Source organism: Choloepus didactylus, chromosome X (genome assembly GCF_015220235.1).
Source record: "Choloepus didactylus isolate mChoDid1 chromosome X, mChoDid1.pri, whole genome shotgun sequence".
In the NCBI taxonomy this organism is placed as follows: Eukaryota; Metazoa; Chordata; class Mammalia; order Pilosa; family Megalonychidae; genus Choloepus; species Choloepus didactylus.
This window is the reverse complement of record NC_051334.1, coordinates 72,091,835-72,115,004: the sequence shown is the minus strand read 5'-3', so window position 1 is coordinate 72,115,004 and position 23,170 is coordinate 72,091,835. Positions and strand designations below refer to the sequence as shown.

General features: G+C 40.6%; 1 protein-coding gene and 1 long non-coding RNA gene across 2 annotated transcripts in view; one reads left to right on the top strand and one right to left on the bottom strand.

The window, feature by feature from the left end:
• LOC119522813 overlaps positions 1 to 18,309 on the top strand; it is a 201,152-nt gene extending 182,843 nt beyond the window's left edge. Inside the window, exon 3 of the long non-coding RNA XR_005214541.1 lies at positions 17,912 to 18,309. This is a non-coding gene — a long non-coding RNA (uncharacterized LOC119522813). The remainder of the gene's footprint in view (positions 1 to 17,911) is intronic.
• Positions 13,063 to 15,141, bottom strand: LOC119522810 (nuclear speckle splicing regulatory protein 1-like). The gene is given in 2 exon segments (XM_037821469.1): positions 13,063 to 13,899; positions 13,902 to 15,141. Coding segments are annotated over 2 exon segments (1,524 nt in total). The 5' UTR covers positions 14,938 to 15,141; the 3' UTR covers positions 13,063 to 13,411.
• Positions 18,310 to 23,170: the final 4,861 nt, after the last annotated feature.

Genomic DNA, 23,170 nt, shown 5'->3' with positions numbered 1-23,170 from the left:
ATAAATCATTAGTCAGTTGATTGAATCAATGGCTGATTACATCTACAAACAACAAAGGAATTGCCTTCAGCAATGAAAGAAGTCTCATCCAATCAGCTGGTGGCCTTAAAGAGAGAACTGAGGATTCCAGCAGTTAGGAAGAAGAATTTCTATCTCTGCTTCAGCCAACCAGCTTCTCCTGGGAAATTCAACATCACCTTCATCAGAGTTTCGAACTTTCAGCTTCTCCTAGGGCATTCGAATTCACATTCATCAAGTTTCCAACTTGTGACCTGACCTACGGAATTCAGATTTGCCCATCTCCACTGTAGTCAAGTAGGGCAATTCTTACATTAAATCTCTTAAAGTTTACATATGTATATATCCTGTCAGTTTTGTTTCTCTGGAGAACCCTGACTAATATACTTACTAACTAAATATGTACATATAGGATTTGAATAATACAATTAATAGACTCGGACATATGAATGTTTGTACTAACAAATAGATGATTCACATACTTTTCAATATACATTGAACATTTGCAAATATCAATTATGTATTAGGCCATAAGGGAAATCTCCACAAGTTACAAATAATAAAAATCATATAGGAATTCTTCCTTACAAGAATGACTAAAGGGAATTCTTCAGGTTGAAAGGAAAAGACAATACAGAGTGGTTTGTAGTAGTGTGAAGAAGGAAGGTCTTCAGTAAAGGAAACTAAAAGGGTAAATACAAAACCCAATAGTACTGTATCCTCAATATATAACTCTACTCTTTAATTCCTTCAGGAGTCAGAATACAATTGAATAAGAAAAAGTCATATGTACTGCTAACGGACATGTGAAATATAAAAAGGTAATGTGGGACAAAAACTATATAAAGAGGGGAAACAGAGGGATACTGGAGCAGAGAACATGCATGTTACTGAAGCTAAGTTGGTCTCTTTTAAAACAAGTAGGTTATAAACATAGGTTTTATAATATAAACCCTGGGGTAGCCACAAAGAAAGTATTTTAAAAATATACAGAAACAGAAATGAGAAAGGGATCAGTCAGGTACATCACAAAAGATCAGCTATACGGAAAAGGAGGATGCAAAAAAAGGAAAAGAGAGACAGAGAAGACATGACATATAACAGCCAAAGGACAAAATGGCTGAAGTAAGTACTGCCTTTGCAGTAATATCCTGAATGTTGATGGATTAAATTTCTCAATCAAAAGACACAGATAGGCAGAATGGATTAAAAAAAGTACAATCCAACTATATGTTGTTTACTAGAGACTCACTTTAGACCCACAGACATAAATATGTTGAAAGTGAAAGGATGGAAAAAGACAGTCCATGGAAAGAGTAACCAAAAGAGAGCTGGAGTAGCTATGCTAATATCAGAGAAAATAGACTTTAAATCAAAAGCTGTTAAAAGAGACAAAGAAGGAACTATATATTAATAAAAGGGGCAATCCACCAAGAAGAAATAGCAAACATAAATATTTATGCACATAACCATGTTGCCCCAAAATACATGAAGCAAGCACTGGCAAAACTGAAGAGAAAAATAGACACCTCTGCAATAATAGTTGGCGAGTTCAATACACCACTCCATAAATAGACAGAACATCTAGACAGAAGGTCAGTAAGGCAACAGAGAACTTGAATAATATAATAAATGAACTAGATCTTACAGACATATATGGAAAATTGCACCCCCAAAAAACAGGATATACATTCTTCTCAAGGGCACATGGATCATTCTCCAGGATAGACCACATGTTGGGTCACAAAACAAAACTTATGGGATTCAGTGAAGGCAGTGCTGAGAGGGAAATTTATAGCCCTAAATGCTTACCTTAAAAAAGAAGAAAGAGCTAAAATCAAAGATCTAACTGCACATTTGGAGGAAAAGATCAGGAAACTAAACCGAAAGCAAGCAGAAGGAAAGAAATATCAAATATTAGAACAGAAATAAATGAAATAGAGGCTTTAAAAAAAGCAATAAAAGAGTATTAACAAAACCAAAAGTTTCTTCCTTGAAAAGATCAATGAAATTGACAAACCTATAGCTAGGTTGACAAAGAAAAAGAGAGAGAATACACACATAAAGAAAATCAAAGATGGGGTGGAGGATTACTACTGACCCCATAGAAATAAAAAGGATCATAAGAGGATACTATGAACGTCTGTATGCCAACAAATTAGACAACTTTGATGAAATAGACAAATTTCTAGAAACACATGAACAACCTATACTGACTCAAGGAGAAATAGAAGATCTCAATAGACAAATTACAAGTAAAAAGATTGAATCCACCATCAAAAACCTCCCAACACAGAAAGCTCGGGATCAGATGGCATCACAGGTGAATTCTACCAAACAGTCAAAGAATAATTAATATTAATTCTGCTCCAACTCTTCCTAAAAATTGAATAGGAGAGAATACTACCCAACTCATTCTATGAGGCCAAAATCACCCTCATACCAAAGCCAGATAAAGATACTATAAGAAAAGAAAGTTACAGACCAAATTTTCCAATGAATATAGATGCAAAAATCCTCAACAAAATACTTGCAAATCAAAGCCAACAGCACATTAAAAGAATTATCCACCATGATCAAGTGGCAGTTATCCCAAGTATACAAGGGTGGTTCAGGATAAGAAAATCAAATAATGAAATACATCACATTAACAGAACAAAGGGAAAAAAATCCATTGTCATCTCAATTGATGCACAAATGACATTTGACAAAATCCAGCATCCTTTCTTGATAAAATCACTTAGGAAAATAGGAATAGAAGGAAACTTCCTCAACATGATAAAGGGCATATATGAAAAACCTACGGCTAATATCATCCTCAGTGGTGACAAACTGAAAGCTTTCCATCTAAGATCTGGAACAAGACAAGGGTGAAAAATGTCACCACTGCTATTCAACTTTGTACTAGGAGTTCTAGCCAGAGCAATTAGGAAAGAAAAAGAATAAAAGACATCCAAATTGGGAAGGAAGAAGTAAAAACTTCACTATTTGCAGATAACATGATCCTCTAAATAGAAAGTCACACAAAAAACCACAACAAAGCTATTAGAGTTAATAAACAGATTCAGCAAAGTGGGGAGGTACAAGATCAATACCTAAAAATCAGTAGTGTTTCTATACACTAATAAAGAGCTACCTGAGGAGGAAATAAAGAAAAAAATTCCACTTACAAATAGCAACTAAAAGAATCAAATATCTACAAATAAATTTAACCAATGATTCAAATGACTTATAAATGGAAAACTACAAAACTTTGCTAAAGGCAATCGAAGATCTAAATAAATGGAAAGATAACCCATGCTCATGGATTGGAAGACTAAATATTTTTAAGATGTCAAGTTTACCTAAAATTATTTACAGATTCAATACAATCCTAATCAAAACCATCAGCTTACTTTGCACAACTGAAAAAGCCAATCATCAGATTTATTTAGAAGGTTAAGGGCCCCTGAATGTCCAAACCATCTTGAGAAAGAAAAATGAAGTGGGAAGTCTCACACTTCCTGACTTTAAAGCTTATCACAAAGCGACAGTGGTCAAAACAGTATGGCACTGGCACAATGATAGATATTTAGACCAATGGAATGAATCAAGAGTTCAGAAATAGACCCATACATCTATGGCCAATTGATTTTTTCATGCAATTTTATTGAGATGTAATCACATAACATACAATCATTCAAAGTGTACAATCAGTTTTTCACCATAATCAAATTTTGAACATTTTCATTATCCTAAAAATAAAATAAAGATTAACATAAAAAAGAACATCCCAGGCATCCCATTCCCTTCCTCCCCTCCATTGTTCATTTACATTTTTTGGGGGGGCCAATTTATTTTTGACCAGACTGCCAAGTCCACTCAATTGGGAAAGAATAAGCTTTTCAACACATGGTACTAGAATAACTGGATAGCCATATGCCCCCCCCCAAAAAATGAATGAGGACCCCTCTCTCACAAAAATTAACTCAAAATGGATCAAAGACCTAAATATAAGAACCAGGACTACCAAACTCCAGAAAAAAAAATATAGGGAAATATCTTCAGGATCTTGTTTTAGACAATGGTTTCGTAGACTTTACACTTAAGCCACAAGCACCAAAAAAAAAAAAAAAAAATAGTTAAATGGGACCTCATCAAAATTAAAAACTTTTATGCATCAAAGGGTTTATCATGAAAGTGAAAAAAGAACATACTCAATGGAAGAAAATATTTGGAAACTACGTATCCAATAAGGGTTTAATATCCAGCATATACAAAGAAATCTTACAACTCAACAATAAAAAGATAAACAACTCAATTAAAAATGAGCAAAAGACTTGAATAGCCATTTCTCCAAAGGGGATATACAAATGGCTAAAATCCACATGAAAAGATGCTCAATATCATTAGCTATTAGGGACATGCAAATCAGAACCACAATGTGGTACCATTTCAGACCAATGAGAATGGCTACTATTTAAAAACAAGAAAATTATAAGTGTTGGGGAGGATGTGGAGAAATAGGAGCACTCATTCATTGCTGGTGGAAATGTAAAATGGTGCAGCTGCTGTGGAAGACAGTTTGACAGTTCCTCAGAAAGCTAGGTATAGAATTACCATGTGACCCGGCAGGGACTTGAACAGATATTTGTGCACTGATGTTCATAATGACATTATTCACATTGCCAAAAAATGGAAGCAACCCAAGTTTCCATCAACTGATGAATGGGTATACAAAATGTGGTATATACATATAATGGAATATTATTCAGCATTAAAAAAGAATAAAGTTCTTATGCATGCAAGAACATGGATGAACCTTGAAGATGTCATGTTGCCTGAAATAAGCCAGTCACAAAAGTACAAATACTTTATGATCTCACTGATATGAAATAATTAGAATAAGCAAACTCATAGAATCAGAATCTAGGATACGGGTTACCAGGGGCTGGGTTGGAGGTAGGGAATGGAGAGTTAATGCTTAAATTGTACAAAGTTTCTCTTTGGGTCTATTGTAAAATTTCGGTAATAGGTGGTGGTGATGGTAATACAAAATTGCCAATATAATTAATAGTACTGAATTGTATATGTGAATGTGGTTAAAAGGGGGCAATTTTAGGCCATATATATGTTATGTGAATAAAAATTAAAAGAAAAAATCATCTAGGGCCATGTTAACCACAGAGCAATAAAATTACAGTTTAACAAAAAAAAAAGAAGGATGGTTTAAAATCTATGCCCATGGAAATAAGGAAGGTGGGACACTGCACTTTTAATCTGGTTAAGGAGAAATCAATTAAAATGGCAATTACAAACCATTGCAAAATGAAAAGCAATAAGAGCTCTATATATCAAAACCAGTGGGGTATAGCCAAAGTAGTACTCAGAGGAAAATGCATGGCCTTAAATGCATTTATTAGAAATCAAAACTGAAAATAAAGAAACTAAGCTTTCAAGAATCTAGGTGAAAGCACACAAAATGAGCTCAAATAAAAGTAACAGGAAGTAATTAATAAAGTCAGAAATCAATGAAAGAAAATTAAAAAAATAGAGTTGAACAACACACACAAAAATACTGCTTCTTTGCAATGACCAACAAATTAGACAAATGTTCTTTCTGATAAAGAAAAAGAGAGGGGAGACATAAATAATGACAGGAATAAGCTTCAGCTCCAGATTATATTTTTTTACCAAATAAATTTTCAAAACAGAAACATAATTATTTGGTAGGAAATCATAAATTACCAAAATTGTGTGAGAGAAAGTATAGGACTGGTATAGACCAATAGCCATAGAAGAAAGTGGAAGGGTAGTCAAAGATCTACCTTTAAAATTTGTTGCAGGCAGCCTCTAAAATGGCCCAGAATAGCACCTCCTGGTATTCACACCCTTGTGTAATATCCTCCCTTTGAGAGTGGCTGGACTAACAGGTGCTTCTTCTAGCCAATAGACTGCAGCAAAAGTGATGGAATATCACTTTCAAGGTTAGGTTACAAAACAGACAGTCACTCCTGTTTTGCTACATGACTCTCTCCCTTAGTGAAGCCAGCTGCCAAGTTGTGAGCTGCCCTGGGGAGAGTTCCATGTGTCAAGGAACTGAGGGGTCCTCTGGCCGACAGCCCATGAAGAACTGAGGTCTTGAGTCAGACAACCTACAGGAAACTGCATCTTCCCAACAGCCACGTGAGTGAGGTTGGAAATGTATCCTCCCCCTAGATAGCCCTAAGATGACTGAAATCCCAGCCAACACCTTGATTGCAGCCTTTGAGAGATCCATGCTTAGTTTCTTGATCTACAGAAATTGTAAGGTAATAAATGTTTGTTGTTTTAAACCATTAAGTTTTGAGGGTAATTTGTTACACAGCAACATATAACTAATACAAAAAATAGGCCCCAGGCCCAGATTATTTTCTATATTATGCAAACTCTTCCTGAGCATAGAAAAAGATGGGCGGCTATCCACTTTGCTTTTGGAAGTTAGCTGAACCCTGAGACCAAAGGTGGACAAAAACAGGATATATAAAGAAGACGATAAGCGAATCACTTTACAAATACCAAAGAAAAAGTCATAAACAAATATTTAACAAATGAAATCTAACAACATTGTAATTGAATACTGAATTATAACCATGTAGAATTTACTTCCAAGAAAGCAATACTTTTAAAAATACATATTTAGTACTTATTATGTACTAGGCTCTGTCATAGGTGCTTTACATGAATTTAGTGATTTAACCTGCATAATAACCTAATGAGGTAGCACCTATTGTTTAAACCCAATTTTATATTTGATGAGACTGAACGGGAGAAGTTACACAAGTCTCATCATTACCCTGAAAATAAAACCAGATAAAGACATTACAAGGAAGGAAAACTACAAACTAATATCTCTTATGAATATAGATGATAAAATTCTCAACAAAATACTAGCAAATCGAATCCAACAATATATTAAAGGAATTATACACCATGACCAAGTTGGATATATTGTAGATATGTATAGCTGGTCACCATTCAAAAATCAATGTAATCCATCACATCAGCAGGCTAAAGAAGAAAAATCATGTGATCATATAAACGAATGTAGAAAAACACATTTGACAAAATCCAATATCCATTCATGATAAAAAAAAAAAAACTGTCAGTATACTAGGAATAGAGGGGGGCTTCTTCAACTTGATAAAGAACATCTACAAAAAACCTACAGCTAACATCATACTTAATAGGGAGAAGCTGGCCACTTTCCCTGTAAGATTGGAAACAAGGCAAGGATGTCCTCCCTCACCACTTCTATTCAATATAGTACTGCAAGTCTTAGCTGGTACAATTAACACAAAGAAAGGAGATAAAAGGTATGTGGATTGGGAAGGAAGAAACAATCCGTCTTTGTTCACAGATGACATGATTGTCTACATAGACAATACCAAAGAATAGATAAACAACAACAAAATTCTTGAAACTAATAAGTGAGTATAATTAAACTCTTGTGTAGAAGAATTCCAAAGAAATTATGTAGATACTCTGCCCTCAAGGAGGTGGAGCTTAACACTCCACTCTTTAAGAGTGGGTTGCCATAATATTCTTTGAAATTTGCTTGCTACTTGTTGAATTGTATTTTGAAAGTTATCACTATTCTGTATATGTTATATTTCACAATAAAAAAATGTAAAAAAAAAAAAGGAATAGGTTGCCTATAGTGATTCCTTCTTAAGAGTACATTAAGGAAAGGAGGAAAAGTAACTTTACACTGGGGAAACCTGACAAACACTACCTCAAATGGGTGATCACGGTCAACAGTGGAGAGTCATGTTGACAGGGTGTCCGCAGTATAATGTGATGAAACTAGCACTTTCCTTCTGTGGTCTTTCTCCCCCAAACTCATAACCTCAGTCTAATCATGGAAAAAAACATCAGATAAATACCAATTGAGGGACACTCTACAAAATACCTGACCAGTCCTCCTCAAAACTGTCAAGGTCAACCAGAAACGAGGAAAGTCTGAGAAACAGCCAAGAGGAGACTCAGGAGACATGACCACTCAATGTATCATGGCGTCCTGGGTGGGATCCTGAAAGAAAAAAAGGGACATTAGGTGAAAACTAAGGAAATATGTATGAAGGCAGCCACGAATACTCAGAATGCGCTCACTGCCACAAGAGGAACATTCTGTCACAACACAGGCAAAAAAACGTACTCTCTGGTTGAGGAATGGCAAAAGACCACCCCAGAGCCCAGCTTGACCACTGCCTAGATGTAGAGCTCTGGGCAAATTCCTCACCTTCTCTAAGCCTCAGTTTCCTCATCTCCACAATGAAAGTCAAATAAAGTATGGCCTTTAGTCAATAATAGTTTATCAATTTTGGGTCATTATAACACATCTGCCATAGCAATGTAAGATGTAAATAGTAGGGAATATTAGGCACATGGTATATTAGAACTCACTGTACTACCTTTGCAAATTTTCTGTAAATCTAAAACCATTATAAAATTAAAAGTTTATTTAACAAGAAATCAATAGCCAGGAAAATGTGAAAATATTAAACTTCCTCACCTGGGGAATTCCTGATATTCCTGCAAGCATTAGGGAATCCCAATTTAATAAGTCAAGCCCCCTATCTTGGGGCTTGCCCTTACGAAGCTTGTTACTGAAAAGGAGATGCTAAGCCAACTAATAATTATGCCTAAGAGTCACCCCCCAGAGAACCTCTTTTGTTGCTCAGATGTGGCCTCTCTGTCTAAGCCAACTCTGCAGGTAAACTCACTACCCTCCCCCCATGTGGGACATGACTCCTGGGGGTGTAAATCTCCCTGGCAACGTGGGACATGACTCCCGGGGATGAGCCTGACCTTGGCATCATGGGATTAAGAATGCCATCCTGGCCAAGAGGGGGAAGAGAAATGAAACAAAATATAGTTTCAGTGGCTGAGATATTTCAAATAGAGTCAAGAGGTCATTCTGGAGGTCATTCTTATGCATTATATAGATATTCCTTTTTAGTTTCTAGTGTTTTAGAATAGCTAGAAGGAAATACCAGATTCTGTTGAATGGTAATCCAGAAGACTTGATTCTTGATGATAACTGTATAACCATATAGCTTTTATTGTGTGACCATGTGAGAGTGAAAACCTGGTGACTGATACTCCCTTTAACCAGTGTATGGGCAGAGGAGTAATAAAATAATGACAAAAATATATAAATAATAGAGGGGGATAAGGGGTATTAGAAGGTTTGTCTGTTCTTTTTTTTATATTTTTTTTCTTTATTTTGGAGGAATGAAACTGTTTGAAAATTGATTGCGATTAATGCACAACTATATGATGATACTGTGAGCTATTGATTGTATACTTTGGATGGATTATATGGTGTGTGAGTATATCTCAATAAAATTGCATTAACAAAAGAAATCAATAGCAAGAAGCAATGAAATAGAAAAATGGGTTCAATTCACAAGAGCAACAAAACTGTAAAATACCTAAGGAAAAACCAAACAAGATTGTCAGACATATAAAGAGAAGGCTAAAATTTTACTGAACTACATTTAAAGAGATCTGAATAATTGAAGAAACATACATGTTTCTGGATGGGAACACTCAACATTACAAAGATATCAATTCTGCCCAAGCTAATCCATAAATTTAATCCAATCACAGTCAAATTCCCAGCAGGAGTTTTCACAGAACTTGATGAATTGTTTTGAAAATTCGTGTGTGAGAGAAGATGGGCAAGAATAGCTAAGACAAGTTTGAAAGGGAAAACAGTGAAAAAAGAGACTTGCTTTTTTCCATTCATCAAAATATTTTATAAATTTTTTTAAATGGAAACTGTGTGCTAGGGCTCTTATTCAAAATAGGTAACAATGGGTATGGCATAAGCTCAGACCAATCAGAACGGGCATGGACCCTAAGTAGCCATTATGGCCTTAAGCAGGATTACTGGCCTAATAATAAGACCTGGTGCAGGGACTGAGATAGGGAATAATGGAACAGAATAGAGAGACCAGAAGCACATCCATGTGTATGTGGTAATTTGGTATTAATGAAGGTGGCCTTTCAAATCAGTAAGGAAAGAATGGTGTATTCAATAAATGATAATGATACTATCCATTTAGGAATATTTAGGAATATATCTAGATCCTTTCCTCACACAATTTAAAAATTAAATTACAGACCAAAGTAAAAGCACAAAATGTAAAATATAAAATATAAAACTCTTAAAAGAAAATATTGAAAAGTATGTTTATAATCTCTAGGTAGGGCAAAACTTCTCTTAAAGAAACCACAAGCACAAGCTCTAAATGACAAGATTGATGCATATGATGGCATCACAATTTTTTGAAATTGTGAAATTACAATAGACACCATGAACAAAGTTAAAACACAAGTAACCCCTTGGGAGAAATGATTCACACCTTTTATCTGTGGTGGTCTTCCTTTTGTGTTTCCATCACCCCTTCTTTTTGTGGTTTTAGCACACCTAGAGTTGCTATATCTGGTGTCTGAAATACTTCATCTGTCCCCAGATCCTCCTGAAGTCTGAATGACTCAGGAAGAGAGGCCTTCCCTGACTGGCCAATCCAAAGAAACCACTCCCCAACTTTCACAAGTCACCCCGTTTCTGTTCTCTCAGAACACTTACTATTATCAGAAAGTAGTGTGTCTGTGTATTCGTTCACTTGTTCTCACTCTGACCCTGCTAGAATGTGTACTCCATGAGAACAAAGGCCTTGACTTGTTTCCTGCTGTATATCCAGTACTCAGCACAGTGCCTGGCATATCATAGGTGCTCAATACACATTTGTTGAGTGAATTAATGTATGGATCTACCATTTATAATGAACTCCTAGAAGTGAATTTTTAAAAAGAAAACCACCAAATAAAAAAAGAGGCAAAAGATATGAACTGGAGATTGACAGTCCATAAATATGGCCAATAAGCATGTTAAAAGGTATCCAACCTCACCATTCATCAGGGAAAACATAATATAAAAAGCATTCTATCAATGCACATATTGTAAGATTCCTAACAACAACAACAAAAAAAACCCAGAAGATCCCTTCCCTAGCACTTTCTACATCCAATTTCCACTCATTTAGAGGTAAATATTTTAAGCCCTTTTTCACAAAAAATCTTTTTTCTGATATTTTTCTCCATGTTTCTAAATTATGTACTGAAATGTCTTGATTTTTTTCAATTTTAGATATTATCTATTGATTTCCCATTCAAGAAGATAAGGATTTTGAGCTCTATCACCCACCTGAACATGTATAAACACACCCCTTCTTCCTATTGTTCCAATATAGCTATATTAATATCCAGTACTTACATTAATAAAACTAAGAACCTTGAGATATCCTATGATTACATGCCCTTTCTTGAATACTTTTTGTGTTCCCCAGAATTAGTAATTGTCTCATTTTTGCATGTTTTTGCTTGGATTTCTGTGTACTGGTAACTAATTCATCCTCAAATTGCATGCCAGAAGAGTAAATCTTACCCCAATACTTCCAAACACCTTCTTCCTGGAAACGTCTCTCCTGGAACCCTCCAGCATCCTGTTCCAGCTGGCCTGCTTGGGTTCTAAGATTGCTGCTTGGGTATCTATTGTCCAGGGACTTCACTTTACCCTCATCCTGGGAATTACTTCCACCTTTCTCTTATGTGAGATTCCCTGTTTCCTGGGTTCCATATCTACCTCTTTCTTGGCTCACCCTCCATTTTAATGGACCAGATCGTCAAGCCACTTCTTGAGAAGGGGTACATGGAAGTTATGTTTTGACAACTTGCTAGTCTGAACATGTCTTTATTTTACCCTCATACTTGATTGATAATTTGAGTATAAAATTCTAAGTTGGAAATCATTTTCCCTAAAAAATGTGCAGACATCAATTCATTATCTTCTAGCTTTCAGTGTGCCATTGAGGGTTTTGATGCTCTTCTGATTCTTGAGCCTTGACGTGAGCCTTGTTTTCTCTTTCTGGAAACATTAGGATGTCTTTGCCCCAAGTACTAAAATTTAACAATACTGTGCCTTGTTAATGATTTTGTGCTGGGTATTTCATATGCCCTTCTAATTTAGAAAGGCACAGCTTTCTGTTCTGAGAAATGTCATTGAATTATTTCACTAATAGTTTCTTACTTTCTCTTGTATCTGTTCTTTCTTTCTGGGACTGCTTTTATTCAAATATTGGATCTCTGGGAGCAATCTTCTACTTTTCCCTATTTTCCATTCCTTTGCCTTTTTGCCTACTTGCTGTCACCTTTACCATCCTAATTATCTATTTAATTTTAATTTATGTTACCATATTGGTAATTTTTCAACTCTTGTTTCTTTGAGTGCCTCCTCTGTTCTTTTCTGTGGACTCTGATAGATTGTACTGACAAAATACTTGTTGTCTCTCTCTAACAGGCCTGTCCATGCAGGAGATTTATGCTTCATGCACTGCTGACATCAGAGTTGGACAAGCCACTTGTTTTATTCAATGAAATGTGACTGGCACTTTGAGCAGAAGCTTTGAGAGTCATTGTGTGATCCCACCATTGCACTTTCCCCTCTGCTATGAGCCCAGTGATGTCTCAGAGGCTGCTCCTTCAGCTTGGATCCTGGAATGAAGAGGATGTAGGACAGAATTATAGTTGAAAAGCAGATAATGTGTAACATGAGCAAGAGATCACCATTTGTTGTTGCAAACCATTGTGATATTGTGGTGGTTTGTGTTGAGTTTTCTTCTGCTCATTGCATTGTCTCAATTTCTGAAATAATTTGTTTGATTTTTTTTGTCTCTGTCTTTCACATGAAGAGATTTCCTTAAATGTCTTGTGGTCCTTGGCTGTCAGCTTGTTTTTTTTTTTTTTTTTTTTTTTTTTTTTTTTTATAAACGTATCACTACTTTTATTTTCACTTAAGTCCAAGTATGCTGTGGGCTAAAAAGTTATTTAGACAAGATATATGATGCACATTTTGTACTGTAATACAAATTTCAGAGCATAGAATATAACCATATCCTCTCTCCACTTTATTGTTCAACTCCACACATTATAATATGAAATTCAGTACTTGTAAAACAAAACAGCTCCTGCATCAAAATCAACATTATTAGGGTAGTTGTTTAAATCATTTTTTACTGGTTGTACTAGAGCCAATTGTCCTCATTAAGTACCTACAGTCATTTAGTACACTCTTACGGTTACTTGAATATAACCAAAAATGTGGTACTAAGTAAATAAGATTATATAAATTCAAACATTCAAGGTAAAAGGACTGTCTTTTGATTTAAACCCAAACCAAAAATCAATTTTGGAATATATTTTTAAAATATCCTCCCAAACCATTGTTAACACACTTTTTTCTTTTATACAGCATGTTCCAGGAGTAATAATTTTCTGTGCTTCCATAGATCTATTGATGCAGTCATCAATCATCTTCTTTCTCAATATAGGTCTTTGCATTAACCCATGCCATTTGCCTGGCCAAGTACCTGTCTCTAGCAGACATCACAGTTTCTTCATTGCTCCGCTTTGCAAACTTGCTCACTGCCCCAGGTAGACTCTCTTGTTCTTCGCCCTTCTCTAGCCTTTTCTCTGTGATTCTGGGTTTTGCTGCCAATGATGTTTCAGAGCTAGAGGGTTTCTCTTGGTTTCTTTCTTTGTCTTTTTCCATGTTTCTCATTTTGTTGGATTTTTCATGGTCAAACAACCTATCCTTTGCTCTAGAACTTGGGCTGCTTTCCTTTCTTTCCAGATTTCTTTCTGAAGACTGAACACTTACTTCTCGTTTTTCCCTGTCTTTGTATTTATCATTGTTCTCATATCTTTCCTTCCTAACTTTCATATGCTCTTCTTTTTCTTTGTTTTTCTCTTCCTTTTCTCCTCCTTTTTCACTGTGTCGGTCATGGTCATTTGTTGTCTATCTCTTTCTTGTTCTCTTGGGGGATATTTCTCCCTATCTTTCTCCCTTTTCCACTCTCTGTCATTTCTTTCTCTTTCTCTTTGGTCTCTTCCTCTTGGTTTAACTTCTTGTTCATGCCTCATCCAGTGAAATTGTCTATGATTGGCCTCGCTATGCTTATGAAAATCTTTCTTTTCTTTTAGGTAATCATGGTCAGTGTAATACCTCTCCTGGTCCCTGGATTGTCTCTCTTGGAACTTATCTTCCCTTTTCTCATGTCCTTTTGACTTGGAACTTTTTGTGTGGCGTTTGGCATTATGTCCTCTTTCTTCACTAGATGACCGTGAGTGGGTTTGATTCCTGTGATGCTTGGGGTCACTTTGGGAGGTCTCTGTACTTTTTTCCCTTCTGCAGTTCACTTTATTATTTTCTTCCATTTCATCGTCCTCGCTGCTCTTAGCATCAAAATCACTGTCTGCATCTGGGTTTTCCTCTACTTTCATACCAGTTTGGAGAACACATTTCTCATGTGGTATTCTGTTCTCTGAACTCACTTCATCTGGGTAACCTCTTGATTTCTCTTCCTTTATTCCAGACCTGGCTTCACGAAAGCTGCATTTAGGTACTTCTTCTTCACCAACTGCTTGATTTAATAGGTGCCTGTAAAATCCACTGAGATCTTTCTGCTTAGTTACATCCAAATGTGCTTCAAGTGCAGCAGCCCTCTTTTCTCGTTCTTCCTCTTCAGCTCTCTCCTGCAGTTTTTTCTTATAAGCAGATGTCACAAATGACTCTTTATCATCAAATTCTCCCTTTTCCATTTCTCGCTCTCTCTGAATTTTCTTTTCCATTCTTTTTTCCTGCTCCTTTTTCCTGATCTCAACTGCTTTTAGTAAGTTGTGAATATACTTGGGCTTTCGGTCTTTTCCCAGGAGTAATTTAGGATTACTTTCTTCCTTTTTTTTCTGCATTTCATTGTAAATACTATCATATTCATACACAGTGGCATCTTCTGCAAGGGCCTTCTGGATTTCCAGTTTGGTCTGCTTCATTACTTGCTTCTTAGCAGCTTCCCTCTGAAGGCTCTCACTCACAGAAGTCAATTCTCCGCATTAAAATCCCTCTCGTCATCATCATCAGAATCATTCCCAAACACTGATGGTTTTTGCAAAACAGGGTGCAACTGCTGTGTTTTCTTTGGCAAAATAAGCCCATACTGCCTGCCCAGAATCGCCATCTTGCTGCCGTCTCCACTGAACGTGCTGTCAGCTTGTTTTTAAGAGTGGGGAACTAAAAAGCTTATTGGAATTCTGTGTGCAGAGTGTAGGGCTTTTCAACTGGTCACCATCAAGTGAGTTTTCTGGGCTTTTTAGGGGGCACCCGAATATCAGATTCCCCAGACAGAAGTCCTCTAGTCTCTTGCAGGGGGGAAGGGAGAAAATATGGTATCTTGACTGCCAGTGTTCTTAGAGCTGGGTGAGGGAAGAGGACACAGGGCTCTCACTGTTCAGTATGTAGATCATCACTTTTTTTCCCTCACATTTCAGTGATGGATCCCTGCCTTTAGTGGAGGCTGGTGTCTCCAAGTCTGGCCTCTCTGGGGAGTAAACCTCTGGAGTTCTGCCAATATGGAAGAAGGGATTTGGATGTCTATTTTTTATATATATACAGACTTTCAGCCCAAATATACTTCCCCTCCCAGAGGTATCTGGTGAGGCTCATTTCTGAACATTTCTGGGGTTCTGTGGAACACAGTGATCTGCTTCTGGGCTTCCCCCATTTCCAGCTTGGGTTTCCCCTTTCTCTGGACCTAGTCTATCTGCTTTCCAACTTCCAACATTTTGTTGCAGTTGTCTACTCTCCTATCCTCTTAGTTCTTTAACTAAATACATTTACAAATCATTTTAGTGAATTTGAGGAGGGAATGGCATGAAAAGTGTAGGTTCTATCTGCTGCTATGTTTAACTAGGAGCCCTGAAACACCAATGGACAGGAAAATGCAAAATAAAATAATAGTGAGATACAGTTTCTTACTTATCCTATTCTCAATATGCTTGATAAGCCTTTCAAAGAACTGCCCCAGACCACATTAATATAGACTCATAGTGGACCTGTGGATAATAGCGTATCTGTGGTCTGAAAGGGGCAACCAATCTGCCCTCTTCTTGAGGTAGAGGGAAATGAGGCTTCCATACAAGACAATGGAGAGGAATGCAGTGGTGTCTGCAGCGAGTCAGGTTGTTGCTAAGGATAGTTTCAAGATTAAGGTGAGTTTCTACTGAATGGAGTGAGGGTTTCAAAGGAACTGAAGGACTGAGAGAGAGTCTGGGGAAGAATCAACAGGAAGGAGGGCAAAGGGATTGAGAAGTCATTTTGTTGTATGGGAATGAAGCTTCTGGCAGAGGGAAGAGGATTGTTCCAGGAAAGGGCAGGGTTGGGGAGAGTGGGCAACAGAGAGGCAGACTGAGAAAGTATTGCCTCTGGGCTTTTCCAGAACTGCAATGGCCTAAGCTTTGGGGTGTGAGTGTCTCTACTTCCTGTCTCCTGGTCAGGACCACTTAGTCTATCCACTCCCCCAGACTCGCTCCCATACTCCACAGATGGGAGTGATCCTGCCCAAGCAGGAAGGTGAGAACAGTCACCTCTCTTTTTCCCACAAATAATGGGGTGACCCACATCCACACCCACATTCAGTCAGCCAGGCCAAGACGAAGGGCCCACCTGGGGCTGTGTGTATGTTCTGAGGCCAGGAACTACTCTCTAAGGGTCTGGCTGAGGAGGCAGGTCAGACATGCCCTCCCATCCCACCCCTCTCCTTCTCTCACCATTTCTTGCTCCCTCCTCCAGATTTCCACACACTCTTTGTTTGCTCTACTCATTTATTCACTCATTCATTCTTTTGTTCACTCATTCATTCACTTATTGAGTGCCAAGTGAACAGAACAAAGTCCCTGCCCTCATGGAGCTTACAATCTTAGCCTAAGCTTGAGGGGCAAGCATGGCTCTGGGAGAAGTTCGGGGCTGAGAGAGGCTAAGAAGGATATTTCTATGCTGGGACACACTGCATATCATTCCACTAAAGAGGAATGGTTATGATAAGTCACTCTGGATTCAATGGGAAATCTGGACCCAGACTGTCAGAGTGGGAAGGGACCATGGTACCAATTATGTCATACACCTCCACCTCTACTCTGGTCTGAGCCATCATCACTTCTCACTTGGATTTCTGTAACAGCTTCCTAACTGGTCCCTTGCTTCCCTCTTTGCCCTTTCCTCCTTTGGCCTATTTGCATGACAGCAGCCAATGTGATCCTGTTAAAACCTAAGCAAGCACTTGTCACCTTTCAGCTCAAAACCCTCCACTGGCTCCTCACTTTGACTCAGAGTAAAAAGTCCTTACCCTGGTTTACAAAGTCCTACCTGATGTAATTCTCATTTCCTCTCTGAATTCACGTACTACTACTCTCACCTTTGATAACCCTGCTTCAGCTGGATTGGCCTCTTTTCTATACTCCAAACACACTGAATACCCCTGCCTCAGGGACATTGCCCTTGCTGTTCCCTCTGCCTGGAATGCTCTTCCTTCAACTAACCCATGGCTTGCTCCTTCACCTTCTTCAGATGTTTACTTCAATTTCACCTTTGGAGAGAGGTCTTCCCTAATCACTCTATTTTTAAATTGCACCCTGCACCCCCACATTCCCTCTTCTCACATTTTGTTTTTCTCCATAGAACTCATTACCTTTCAAAACTCTCTAGATCACCTCTCTTGCTCATTGTCTGTCTGCCCTCCTTAAAATGTAAGCTCGATGAGAGCAAAGCTTTTTGTCTATTTTGTTCACTGTTGTGTCCTCAACACTTGGTCTAGTTCCTGGCACATTGGAGATGCTTGATCAATATTTGTCAAATGAATGAATAAGAATTCACCTGGAAAGTCAGGTTGGCCAGTGGTTTGGAAACTTTGGTTTAGTAGCAGATCCCAGCCAGGTTTGTCTGACAGCTCCAGGCCCTTTTGCTTCTTGACAGGGCGAAGAGGGAGGGGCTGAAACACTGGACCGGCTCCCGAGCAGGGAGCTCCTCATCTAATGGCCAAGAGGACGCAAGCAGATGGCTGCTTTCCAGCTAAAACTTTTAGGCCATTTTTATCTCTCAAAATGGGAATTGTTTGATCTCTTGTTGTCTTCTAATTATGAAAGTAATAAATGATCATCATAAAGAATTCTCAGGTGCTCTAAAATATGAGTTCCTCTCCCCAACCCTGATACTCCAACACCTCCTCTCCCAAATCCTGCCTACCCACAGTCTGGTAAAGTGCTTTTCTTCCTTTAAAAACTATGTCAGGAATATCTTTCCATCTCAATACTTGGAGTGACATAGTTAGTTTTAACGGCCGCTGTGTATGAACGTGCCATAATTCATTTAATCAAGCCCCTATTTTTCACTATAATAAGTAGTCTGGCAATGAACATCCTGGTACATATATCTTTGCTCTCTTGACCCATTATTTCCTTAGGATGAATTCCCAGAAGTGGAATCGCTGGGTCACAAGGGTTCCCTGTTGGAAGATTCCTGATACTATTGTCCGAATGTGGGAGGGCTCCAGTTCTGAGGGGATTGAAGAAACCCTCTGCCCTGTGTTTCCCTCACAAAAATGCCTCCCCTCTCCCACACGCCCTCCTCCAAGGGAACCCATGGAGGGCAATGGGAAAATACTCATATGATATGCCATATAGATGGGTTAGGTGCCATGTACTGTTCTAGACACTTCATACATATTAACTCATTTAATACTTGTAACAGTCTTAGGAGGTACGTACTCTTATTAACGCCACTTTACAGTTAAGGAAACTGAGGTGAAGTGAATTGAAGTAACTTGCCCAAGGTCACTCAGCTGACAGGGAGCAGATAGAGATTCAAAACCAGGTTGTCACAGACGAGAGCATAGGTGCTTGACCACTCACTTTGGAGCATGGCAGGGCTGGGTTCAAATAAGGCTTTGCCACTTACTAGCTGCATGATGTTAGGCAAATCACATCACCTCTCTGAGCCTTGTTTCCCCGGTGTAAATCAAGTCTGATCACCCCTACCTCACTTGATTTTCAAGAGGATTCAATGTGATAATGTATAGAAAGTTGCTTCATAAATGTGAACTCCCTGCCCCTCTCCACTCCCTGATCATCCAACACCTCTTCTCCCAGACCCCATGACAAGAAATCCCGTGGGAAAGAGAAAGAAGGCCTGACTCTTCCCCTGAGGTTTCCGAGCCTTGTGTTTCTGGCTCTTTCTCACGCCATCTCCTCCACAGGCCAGAGCCCGGGAAGTACAGATTTCAGAAACTCTGCCCCCCCACACAGCCAGATAACCCCATGGGACAGACCTGTTTGCACCTTCTTCCCAGCCTCTTGTGCTAGAGGTGGGGCAGGGAGGATGGTTGGCTCCCCTTTCCCTGCTCCCACCTTCCCTGCTCCCTAGACCGTGGGCCTAGCTCGCCTCAGATTCCGGGCCTCTGAAATCATTGCTCCAGCCCACCGGACTGGGCCCCCAGCCAGCTCCTCCAGCCCCAGGCTCACCAGTGGAGTCTTCGCCTTTGCTCCCTGAAGACTAATCACTGTCCTGTCAACTTGGCCCTCTTCCCCTGTATTATTGTACAGAAATAGCCCTGGGCTTAGCTTCCCTTCTCCGTCCCTCCCCTCCCCACCCTGCCCTGAGCTTCTCCACTGCTGGACTCTGATGTCTCACTGCCTCGCCTTTCACCTCCTCCCTCTTCTCTCCTCTCTCCTGCTCCTTTGTGGCTGGGATTTGACCTCTACCTCCTGGAGCCAGGCACAAGCTAGAGCCGGTCTACAGGGCAGAGGAGCCGCCTCCCAGGAGTCCTCCCAGCACTACCTTCCACCATCTGAGAGCCCAGGAGGGGGGATTTGAGAGCAGCATGTATTCCTGGAGGATCTAATGCATGCAGGGCTTGGACCTAAGCACTGAGTAGTTGACCTTGGGCAGAGGAATCTCCTTGCTTCTTTCTCCTCATGATGTAGTGTCTTTTCCACTCTCCACAGAAAGAGAGGATAAGAAGCTAGCCCTTCTTTGGCACTCTGCTACTCTTCTATGTCTTCTGCTTGATATGCAACCTGCCCAGCAGAACAGGCTGTCTGGAGAGCTGTGGTGACTGCCAGAAGTGGGGGGAGCATCAGGGGGAACAGCAGGGTGTGTGGTCCCACATAATGTCTTGGAGGGTGACATGGCAACTGACAAGGAGTCCAGGGGCCAGAGACGTCAAGTTGTACCGGGGGAAAGTGGGGAAGTGGCATTGGGAGGGGGTCTGTCTGCAGGCAGCAGGATCCCAGCAGGGTAAAAAGGGCCAGACTCTAGGCAGTGAGGGGACTGGCAAAGGCAAGGCAGAGCCCAGCCCTCAGGGCTTCAGGGAACTAGACAGGTCACCAAGGCACTGGAAAGGTAACCCAGGGACCAGAGCAGGAGTGGCCAAAGTGGGGGAATGGGTCACTGTTACCTGTCAGATCCCTGAATTAGGACTGGAGGAGAGGGTCAGACCAGAGCAAGCAGAGTAGCAGAGGGAGGATTCTGATGTTGGGACTAGGGAGTGGGTCTGGGGCTGCCCAGGGTCAGAATAGGTAGGGGGTTGGGGCTGGGCCTGAAGGTGAAGTCATGGTAATAATATTAAACATTTAGTGAGTGTTTACCCTGCATCAGGCACCGTGCTAAGGGTATTTCATGGATTCATTAATTTCCCCCTCAAAAAAGCCATCTGAGGTAAGTACTGTTGTTATATCTACTTTAAAATGAGGGATTTGATGCATAGGGGGTTAAGGAACTTACCCAAAATCACCCAGGAAGCAGCAGAGTCCAGATTTGAACCCAGGTAGTTGGGCTCTATAGCCATCTGCTACCCCATGCTCTGGGGTACTGGGGTACGGTGGCTACCACCAAGGACCTAGCTGGGGTAGTTCCCTTGAGTTCCTCCTCTAGGGGCAGAGGCAGGGCAGAGAAACAGGGAAGAGCCCCAGGGAGCCCAACTCTGCTACTCACCATCTTACCACTCTGATCCTCAGTTGCCTCATTTACAAAACAGGGCAAGGTTGTGATGAATGTACCACTTCCCTACTCCCCAGGACCCAGCCTCTGGCCACCTTCACACTCTTGGGCCCTGACTGGTCCTGACTGTGGGAGCTGCTTTGTGAGTCCCCCAGAACTCCTGGAAAGTGCTGTATTGCTGAGGCCAGGACCATAGGTTGGCTTGACTGGGGGAAGTGAGGTTAGCAGGGGTGGGTCTGGAATTGAAGAATGGAGGTCAGGGCCTTTGGAGAGCCTGCCCCACCCCCACTCCCAAAGCCTGCAACAAGTACGGGTAAGGAAATTCATTGTTTCCCCCAATCCTTCCAGTAATTTCTCAAATTCATCATTCCTTGCTAACAAGAAGGAGCCAGACCACAGTGGTTTGGAGCCAGGTCAGACCCTCAATGCAGCTTTGGGGGGCTTTGCCCATATCTGTAGCCTGATCTCCTTCTTTAGGAGCACCCACTCCCTCCATAATCCCTTACCCTACCCTGGATCCTCAGCCAAAACATTTCCCGGCTCCAGGCCTTCCATTCTAGATCGGACAGATGGAGGGCCCCTGCCCAGCTCCCATAACCTCAGTGCAACCAGCAAAGAGGGAGGAGTGAAACAGGAAGGAGGGAGGGCAGGGTGGGGTGGGGTGGGGGGAAAGAGGAGAGAGGACAGCCCCAGCAGGAGGGGCTTTCGTTCTTTTCTCCCCTTCCCCACCAGAAGCAGGCAGGGTCCTTGATTTTACGCTGCTGAGCTCACAGTTAAATCATCCTTAACCAAGATAGGCAAGTGCTCCTGGATGGTTTCAAATACCAGTTCTGCTTCCTCCTAGCTGTGTACATTGGGCAGGACATACAACTCTGCTGAGCCTGAGTTTCTTCATCTCTAAAATGGGATGCCAATAGCACCTACATCATTGGATTGCTGTGGGGAATTAAATGAGGTAATACATATACAATAGCCAGCATAGTGCCTGAATATAAAAAGGCTCAATAAATGATAGCTATTGTCGTTGTTGTTGTTACCAGGCCTTTTGGAATCTGGCCCTACCAATACTATTCCCAACAGGAGTCTGTGAGGTGAGATGATCATAGTGGGTAGTGGGCATGCCCCATGGGCTCCTGCTGCCACGTACCAGTAGATTAAATGACGTGTGACCGCTGAACTTTCCATATCCCTCTGGTCTGAGGAGCATAGAGGAAGTAGGGTCCTGCACCAGACGTTGGCTGGGGGGCTTTGGCCTGAGAGGCCCATTACTCAACCACAGATAGCCTTGGCCTCTACTCCAGTAGCCCTCCCTCAAGCTCCTAAGCCTGCAACCTTGCCCTCCAGAGAACCAGGAAGTGGGGGTGACTTGAGTTCCTGGAGGTGGCCAGGACAAAGAGGAAGAGGGGCCTTTTCTGGGAAATGGGTTTAATGGGAAAATAAGCCATATCCTTAGTGCCAGTCCAGCTCCCAGGGCCTCTGACCCCGACCCCCAGGGTCTAACTGGTCTACCTGCTGCCAGCTCTCCAACTATTCTTTCCACCCAGGAAGACTTGTCAAGTTCTACAGGATTGGAAAAATTGGCCTGGCCCTGCTCAGCCTGGTGCAACACAGTTTAGGAGGCATTTAATCCATGTTTATTGACTGACTTAGCAAAAAAAAGAGGAGTAGCTGAAGGACTGCTTCAGAAGGGATTGCCACAGGGGACTAGCTTAGATGGCCTCCAATTTCCCTCTAGCTCTAAGAGAAGAAGAATCTATGACTTTGAGGCAGGCTTCAGGCTGCTCTTCTCCAGCCTGCTACTTCTTTCACCTTTACCCAGGATTCTTTGGAATTCTTTGGCCACATTTTGACCTCTTTCTCACCCTCTCTAGATCAGTTTCTCTATACCACTTTAACATGTCAGTGACAGAACCTCTCCCTCTGGTCTCACACAGCCCCCTGGAATAGTCTGTACATTGGCACATCCTATTGGATCTACAGGCTCCCCTTGACAGTGAGTTCCTAGAAGGTCAGGCCATGGCTGACCTAGCTATGTAGCCCCTGAACTTTGTCCAGGGTCTGGCACACTGAGGGTTACTTCTCATTTTCTCATCCCTACATCCAAGCTCATTTGCTTTACTTTTACAACATATCCAGAAGCTGACCATTCTGGTGTGTGCCACCATCATCTCTCACTTGCATCACTGCAGGTGCCTCCTGACTGGTCTCCTGGCTTTTTCTTTTGCCTCGCTACAGTCT